General features: G+C 33.7%; 1 protein-coding gene across 1 annotated transcript; it reads right to left on the bottom strand.

The window, feature by feature from the left end:
- Positions 1 to 1,230, bottom strand: LOC110919973. The gene is made up of 2 exons (XM_022164219.1): positions 634 to 1,230; positions 1 to 510 (listed from the first exon to the last, which is right to left on the bottom strand). The coding sequence occupies exons 1-2, from the start codon at positions 1,228 to 1,230 to the stop codon at positions 1 to 3; spliced, it is 1,107 nt and encodes a 368-aa protein (XP_022019911.1).
- Positions 1,231 to 8,750: the final 7,520 nt, after the last annotated feature.

The following is an 8,750-nucleotide window of genomic DNA, read 5'->3' as shown; positions in this document are numbered from 1 at the left end:
TCATTTATATAATTCACTCTTTTCACTACTCATATATGCCCATATGCAACTATTCACACTTGTATCGAATAAAATTTGTGTTAAAATTGAATTCACAAGAAACTTACCCGAAACGACATCAGGTTCTATCTTTACTTCGGCTGCGGTTAATTGGAAGGATCTGGCCCTTGCCTTTTGTGCCTCCATCTGTACATCCTTCTCGTTCCTTTTCCCGTCCACCTCCGGGCACTCCGACTTTTTGTGACCCGGCTGATAGCACTTATAGCACACCGAAACTTTCCCCGGACATAGCGCGGCCGTATGCCCTGTCTTTCCACATATGGGGCATGGTTTATCTTTAAAGCGACATTCGCCTTTGTGTCCCTTTCCACATACTTTGCAACTCGGTGATCCACCTTTCACATCCGTCTTCTTTATTGACTCCGTTGTTAGTGCCTTCTTCGTAGGGCTCGGGTTAACATCTACTGCCCTTCGTTCACCCCGTTCAATCTGCTTTTTGAGTTCGATTTCCTATTCCCGAGCCGTATTTATGATCTCGGTGAGCGTCTCATATTTGGAAGGAGTCATAAACTCCCGATATTCAGCACTTAACATATTATAGTAATAATATATTTTCTGCTCTTAATTTGTCACCAGCTCGTCACAAAACCTTAATTTATCGAGAAAGATGCCCATAATCTTGTCTATCGATTCACCCTTTTGCCTCAACTGGATGAATTCCTCCTTTATTCTGTTGATGACCGCCTTGGGGCTATGGTGTTTAAGGAATGGTGCCTTAAACTCATCCCAAGTCATAGCCTTTGCAGCATCGGCCCCAATCTCCTTCTTCTTATTATCCCACCAGTCCTTGGCTTGACCTCTTAACTGACCCGTACCGTAAGCTACAAAATCGCTTACCTCACAGTGGGTCCTTTCAAACACTCCCTCGATGTCGCTTAGCCACTGTTGGCATATTATCGGATCGACCTCCTCAGTATAAATTGGCGGTTTACACGCCATGAACTCCTTGTATGAACAACCTTTCCGTTCTCCGGACTTTTCCTTGGCTCGGTTGGCATTTTCTTCCAACCTTTGGATTTGTTCCTCTACCACATTAAGCACCGTGTTTTGAATTTTGTCTATAAAACCAGATAGACTATTCTCAATTGCCTTCCCTACTTCTTCGGCAATCACTCCTCTCATTTGTTTGGTGACCACCGGCACCGTATCATCATTCCTTCCATCGGCCATTTTGAATCTGAAATGTTTATATTCATTATTAAACATTTCATTTTATAACATATGCATCACTCGTTTTGGTTTAGCCAAGTTCACCACTTGCTTAAACCATTCATGTTTAGTGCACTTTCCGGGTTTGAGTGTGTTAACACGCTCTTCCCAGGCACATTGAGTAGAATTTCTTCCTTTCAATAATCGTAATAAAATCTACTGGATAACTAATTCTTACCGGATGTTGATCAAGCTTGAACCGAACACATTTTGTTAACAACCTTGAGCTCTGATTACCAACTTGTAACACTCGTCTTATAATTTCGTTTTATAACCATAAAATACAGACTTTTTAATTCGAAATACATGACCAACAAAAGTTTAGTTAATAACTAAGATGTACGTCATTATAGTATTTAAACATAGTCGACTAACTAGATTAAAATGTTCAACATTCAAAAGAGTTTACAAAACAACATGTTTTAAAACTAGATTAGATTAGCGCGGAAGCATTCAAAACTTGTGTTCGGTTCTTGATTTCCTTGCTTGATCAATATCCACAACAAACGAGCATCACCTATGGTCAAAACCACAATAATCGTTAGTTTTGACGTGTTAATATTAAGTAAAAACGAGTTTTATTGCTTAAATAATGAAAAACAAACAAATTAACTGCCAAACTGTGAGCCATGGTTCAGGACTGTGGCCCACGGTTCGCCCAGTTCAGAACAGAATTGCCAGACTGTGAGCCACGGTTCAGGACTGTGGCCCACGGTTCGCCCAGCTCAGCCTTCTTATATATTTTTTTTTGCTTAATTCCCCATAACTTTTTATTTACATATCCGTTTTAGCCGATTCTTTTTCTTATATGTCCGTATTAAAATTACGGATCTAACCATATAAATTTCACTTAACGAAACCCGGATTATGAACGAATGGCCACAAAATCCTTGTTTCGATTATTCGACCCATTAACTAAGTGTGCAAATTGTTCGCCAATTTATTCTTTGGCATTCTAATCTTATTTACCCATTCCCCGGGCTTGAAATTTTTGGCGTATCCATACCATTACATGGCTTTACGCTCGTATTCGAATTTCATGCTTGTTTTCTATAAATTCAAGCATTGCCACTTTATGCAATTCTTGCAACTAGTTTCTACCATTCGACTCGATGACACGGATTCATAACCTTAACTTAGTATAACCATTCATTGCTAAAATTGCTATCTAGCACCAGCGCAATATGAGATTTTCAAGTCTTTACGCGCAAGAATCGATATAAGGACATAGTTTTGACCCGTTTGGTTGAGAGTGAAAATCCTCACTTTAATGTCAAGCCAAACTATTTCTAACCAATATTTTGACCCGTTTGAATGTCGAGTGGGCTTCGCCACTTAAATGACACGTCAAACGCATATACTACATTATGACACTATTAACAAGCTAAAACCAAACGTTTATACGTAATGTAACGGGACCAAAGTCACGTACCTTTCAAAGCACACCTTTCAATCGCGCATCACCACCGGCTTGTCCACTTGACGCTCTGGTTTCCTTTCCTATAGAGTTCAATCACAACCCATTTAGAACTCTTTTGTTTACATAATACGCATAGTTTGCCATAACTCTACAAACATGCGTTTTAACTCAAATTTCCAGTTTTTAATCTTCTTTTAGGCATTTTCACAAACACCTTAAGGGCATAATTTCTCATAACTTATCATTAATGTTCATAACTTTTTGTTTAGCCAAGATTAACATCAATTAGGCAATTTACACATGTTTTTAACATCAATATTTCAGAAATTACTTCCTAAAACTCGGATTACACTAGATGAGAATCATAATCCTAGTGTTTATCAAGTTTCTACAAAACCCATTAGACACCTACAATGGTGATTATGAACCCCACTAGTATCAAGCATAATTTTAACAAGAAATCATCTACGGTTTATCCCTAGACATCATATTACTCTAATTTCATCTATACAACACACATGCAACATCTAATTTGAATTCCCCATGTTCATTCAGAAATTTAAATGAGAATTTTTCCACAAAATTTACATACCTTATGATCCTTTCACTGAGGTGATCACTAATCTATGTTCGGATTTTGATTTAGGACAGAATTTGGTCTTCAATTTGATCAAATACCATGAACTAGGGTTTGGAGAAGCTCTGGTCGTCCCCTTCTGTGTTTGATCGATCCCAACACACTCAAATATCTGTTTTGTGATTAAAAATGGTTTTTATTATAATTAGTTTCATTTTTGATACCTTTGGTCCCTCTAATTTCCTTTAGTTCATATTTTGAGTGTTTTAACCCACTTATGAGTTACTACAAGACTTGTAACTAACTGGGTTATTTAGTCCTAGTTAGTTTGTTCTTGTTTATTTAATGTTTTATAATTCTAATATGTAATTTTATATTTTCGGGGTGTTACACTAAATAAAACCGAAATGAACGACTCGAAAACTATACAAACGTTACACGATAAATGGATGTATTTTGCAATACATCAACTTTCGATTCTGACCTGTTTGAGCAAGCTTAGAGCCTGATTAAGGGTGATTATATGATCATAAATTCATAATAATGCATGGAATAACCATCTGAGGTTATAACATTTGATCATATCGTTTGATAGCTTTTATGATGAAGTCCTTATATTATGCCTAAAATACCAAAAATGCCCTTATCGTCTAAAAATAGTTTTAAAACCAAATAAAGTTGTAATCTGAGTTTGAAACTGATATTGTAACATAATGAAATGCACTTTGGCATAATGGATTTGTCTTAGACCTATTCGACCACTCGATACCACATATGCGCGTACGGCTAGTTTAAAAGCATAAATTATACAAACTAGCTGAATCGGGTCAAAACCTCTTCAAATTAGTTCAAATCAGAATGTTTGGTTAATTGACGCATATCATACGAGTCTGTACACTCGGAAGGGTATAAACCACATTCTATCTAGTCCCCGCTTAATCTAGCGAACCGTACATATTTATTAAAGTTAACCGGTCAAAGTCAAATGACTGATATAAGACCCATTAATATTCTAACGGATCATAGTTACGTTGATTCCAGGCTAGGAGCCTCTAGTAAATTGCGCCCGTTTTAGTTGTTTTGATTAACGATTGTGCTTAAACACCTTTGATCTCTTAGCGTATTTTCCTTTATAAGGGCTTGGGATACGACACTAGCCGCTTGATCGGGTATTAAATCATGGGCGAATGATGCTTAAAATTTAAATAATCCGTTTTTCTTGATAACTTAAACATTGGGGTTAATACGACTGTGTCCTGGATATCCCGACTCATTTAATTGCAAATGGCCACGACCTAAGCGCGAGGTGTAGGCATACACCTGACAGACGCTAATGCTATATTTATATGATATTGAAAATGTGGTGTGTCGATTAATCATGTACCGGTGTTTAGTTTCCGATCCTCGTATGTATTGATAAGCATGTAAAACTGGTAATAAGAGACATCATTTTTTTCCCAGGTTATTTTAAAATGATATACGAAATGGTATCAAACACTTTTGAAAGGATTTTCAAAAAGAGTCGGTTAATTGTATTTACCAGTGAAAACTGGCGTATTTTCAAAAGACTAAGCGCAAGTTATATAGCAAATACGGAATAGCATGGAGCTGCTCGGTTTAGGCGATTTGGAATTTGTGACTCCATGAAAGACCCTATTAGCCTCAAGTCATATTTTTTTAACATTCGATCCGTCTGTGGATCTTTTAGTACGAGCAGTTTGTATATTATTTTAAACTTTGGATATTATATGCTTATACTTTAAAATTTACTTTAAACTCACATCTTTCGTTGTGTATTGTGATTACTGATATCAATCGTCACCCATATACCCTAAGTCCGCGCCCACCGGAAAATCAGGGTGTGACAATGTTTTATAACGTAGATAAAGTGCAACTATTAATTAATTATCCATAATTTGGTTAATGATGATGGAATTAAAACGTAATTAAGATGATGAGATTAAAGTGTAATTAGTGTTTGAAATAGGGGTGTTCATCGAATCAAATAACAAATTAATCGAATCGAATTTTTATTTTTATTACCTGAAATCGTATTCAATTCGATTCGATTCAATTTGTATTTGAAACTCAAATTCGAACCGAATTCGAATAAATTCGGTTTAATTCAATTCACCCTAAACAATAAATTATTTTACTTTCATTTTTTAGAACTACTACAAACTAATTATATTTAACATAAAATATAATAATTTGCAATACTAATTAACTATCAATATGTCAAAATGAAGATAGGTTGGTTACTGGTGGCAATTTAAGTTAGGTAAAAATTTAGAAAGAAGCAGTATGGGCTATTTGTCATTAGGTTTGGTAATGTTATAAATAATAAACTTATCACTTATCGATGTAACTCATACCTTGGCACAAATTTAGAAGCTATGTGTGTGTGTGTATTAAAAAATTATATATAAATTGAATTCGAATTTCAAATCAAATCGAATTGAAACTATAAATTCGTATTCGATTCTAATTCGATTACTGGACTCAAATACGAATCAACTCGAATTCGAAACTTGATAATCGAATTCGAATCGAGTCGAATTTCGAATTTTTTGAATCTAAATCGAATTCTGAACACCCCTAGTTTGAAAGACTAATTTACTCTTATTTTAGGGTTGTACCTTATGCATTAAACTAAAAAAGAGTTCTTAACTTTTGGGTATGTTAAAATGCATATGTATTATAATATAGTATAAATATTTAATACACGTTTCACTGATTAATCGTAATTATATTCTAAATTAAGTAGATTCTCATAATTACGATGAAATAATTTTCTATTGTTTAAAGATTTTATTTCTTAAGCAATTTTAATATGGTTACGTAATTATATTCTTTTTACAGTTATCTAGCTATGGTTTAAATATCTTTTTATGACTGAATTGCCTTTATCATTAACAAAAAAAAAATAAATGAAACTAATTTAGTGGACTAAAATGACAACTTTTGAAACTATTTGGACTAAAATGACGACGTTTCAAACCTTTAGACTAAACTGGCAAAATGTCCAAACCACATGGACCAAAATAGCATTTAACTCTATTTTATTTCTTAAGCAATTTCCATATGGTTACTTAATTTTTATTCTTTTTTTATAATTACCTTTCTATATCTCTATTCATTCTCTTTTATCGTGTATTTTTTTTTTTGAAAATAAACTTTCATTCAAAACACCAAAATGGTTTGCAATCTCTTGCTCGTACTATCTCACAAGCTTGCAATCTCTTGCTCGTGTACTCAACACATTTCTAAAGTACAACTCTCGTTGTAAAACAAAAAAAAAACAATTAGGTGTAGGTGGTATTTGTATAGGATTAGGAAAATCATGTTTGAATTTACATATATTTATGTAATTAAAGACTTAAAGTTAGTTTCAAGGGCGGACCCAAGCCTACTCCAAGGTGGGTGGGCGCACCTCCGAGGAAAAAAAAAATTAGTGCTAAGTTCCGTCGAAAATCCCGTCCGCACCCCTTGGAATTTTTCGTCCGCACCCCTTGGAATTTTTCGACCGCAACCTTGAAATTTTTCGTCTGCACCCCTTAGGTAAAAAGTGTTATCAATTTATATTTTAAATTTTTTTAGTAAGCTTTTATTTTTTTAAAAAAAAATACTACCTAAATTATATAACTTTTAATACCTAACTAACTAAACCCAAATACCCATACCTTTACCCACTTATAATTCCTAACTAGCTAGCCCACTAAGTCTTAGCCCATTAACCAAACCCAACAATATTTCAAACTATAATAAAATAATTAAAGTCCAAAACCTTTAGAAATTCTCTCCGGCTCTCTCTCTCTCTTGCGTCCCTACACGGGTAAGTTTCTTTGTTATTTTGATGATTTTGGTTGATACTATAGGAGAAAAAGGGTAATAAAGTTGTTAAATAGGTTTGAAATTTTGTGTGTTTTAACGTTGTTTATGGTTGTTTAGATGATTTTTAGAGTGATTATGTTGTTTATATATTTTAGGGTGATTACAACTTACTTATGATTTCTAGGGCTTGGATAGTTGAAAATTAAAATTGAAACAGTATGTTATGGAGCGATGAACTTATGTAATATAGAGAAAGAATTGCTTAAGATAATTAGCTTTAGATGATGTTTTGGATAGATTTCAAAAAATGAAAACCCGTAGGGCGTCGACGTTTTAATTATATTTGTAACAAGTTTTGACATGTTTTTTATGATTATATAAATTTAGTTTGATGTTCGTTTGTTTTAGATGACCCGACCCGACCCGATACGAACCGATTTTTTTACTTATATACCTAGGGGCCTAAAATTTTTTAAAATGTTTCGCACCCCCATGGAAAAATTCCTAGGTCCGCCACTGGTTAGTTTATATTTGAAAGACACTTGATTTCATCTGATCGGTGTATCCCGATTAAGATCTCTCTCTGTGTGTGTCTTTTTGAAACCTGTCTATTATCAGTTGGAAGGGATATCTAATCAGTGTTATCCCGATTAAAATTGATCTCTCTCTGTCTCTTTGAAACTCGTTGATTATCAGTTGGAAGGGAAAAAACAAAAGAGAATAGATATGGTTGCGAAAATGCAGAGGTAATGGTTTTATAAAAACCGGTTAGTGGTTTTGTCTAAGAGGGTCTTTGAAAATAGTTGAACAGGATTTTAGATATATCTAGAATGTGAAAGTGCATGCAATAATGGTTAATCAAGTGCACTAATGTAAAATCCAATAATAATGAAAAATAGTGAAAGTGTACTAATTTTAATGTAAAATTAGTGGGATTTTTCGCGTGTTGCGTTGGAAATTCGATCGGTATCGGTTCGTTTCGTTATGGTATCGGTAGGATATCATTACTCGATACAGCAACAAATAAAGATATGCCTAAGAGGATACCGACATTTGTTTTACATCGATAAAAAACAATAAAATAGATACTGTTACCGGTGTTATTCAAAAGAATTGGTTTGGATTGTCATGCTAAAAAATAAAAAAAAAATCAATTATATTTGACTCGTTCTATTTAAATAAAATTTTGATAAAAACATGGATAAAACTAAGCATGTTCCAACGATATATTCAAAATTTTATAAAACATTATATTTATTAAAATAACGAAAATGGTATACGACGTTACTTTATATAATAAGCATTCACGACTCGGTTTTAAGTAAAACTTATATTAAGACGTAGATAAAAATTAGCACATCGTAGTCACATACCCGAAATTTTATAAAACATCGTATTTTTTAAATTATAATAAAAAATAATTTATGTTCAAAATAATAAAATATATAAACACTATTAATGCTCCATGGAAATTAATATATAGATATAGATAATGGTTAATCAAGTGTCTTTCAAACATGATTACTATGTTATGTTTGCGGTATGCGCATATAATGTATATAGCGCTCGGGGTCAAAAGTGAAAGTGCACTAATTTTAATGTTATTTTACAAATTTCGTGAAAATAATGTTAAAAGAGGAGGATGGTTAA

The sequence above is a fragment of the Helianthus annuus genome, unplaced genomic scaffold (assembly GCF_002127325.2).
Source record: "Helianthus annuus cultivar XRQ/B unplaced genomic scaffold, HanXRQr2.0-SUNRISE HanXRQChr00c007, whole genome shotgun sequence".
In the NCBI taxonomy this organism is placed as follows: Eukaryota; Viridiplantae; Streptophyta; class Magnoliopsida; order Asterales; family Asteraceae; genus Helianthus; species Helianthus annuus.
Note: the sequence above shows the minus strand (reverse complement) of the source record. Positions and strands in the feature narration are given on the sequence as shown.

Bases quoted from the DNA above. Each gene is read 5' to 3' on its own strand.
- LOC110919973 (XM_022164219.1), bottom strand. From the start codon at position 1,230: ATGGCCGATGGAAGGAATGATGATACGGTGCCGGTGGTCACCAAACAA. The intron at 511-633 runs GTGACAAATTAA...GCTCGGGAATAG, and splicing joins TAAGGTTTTGTGACGAGCTG to GAAATCGAACTCAAAAAGCA.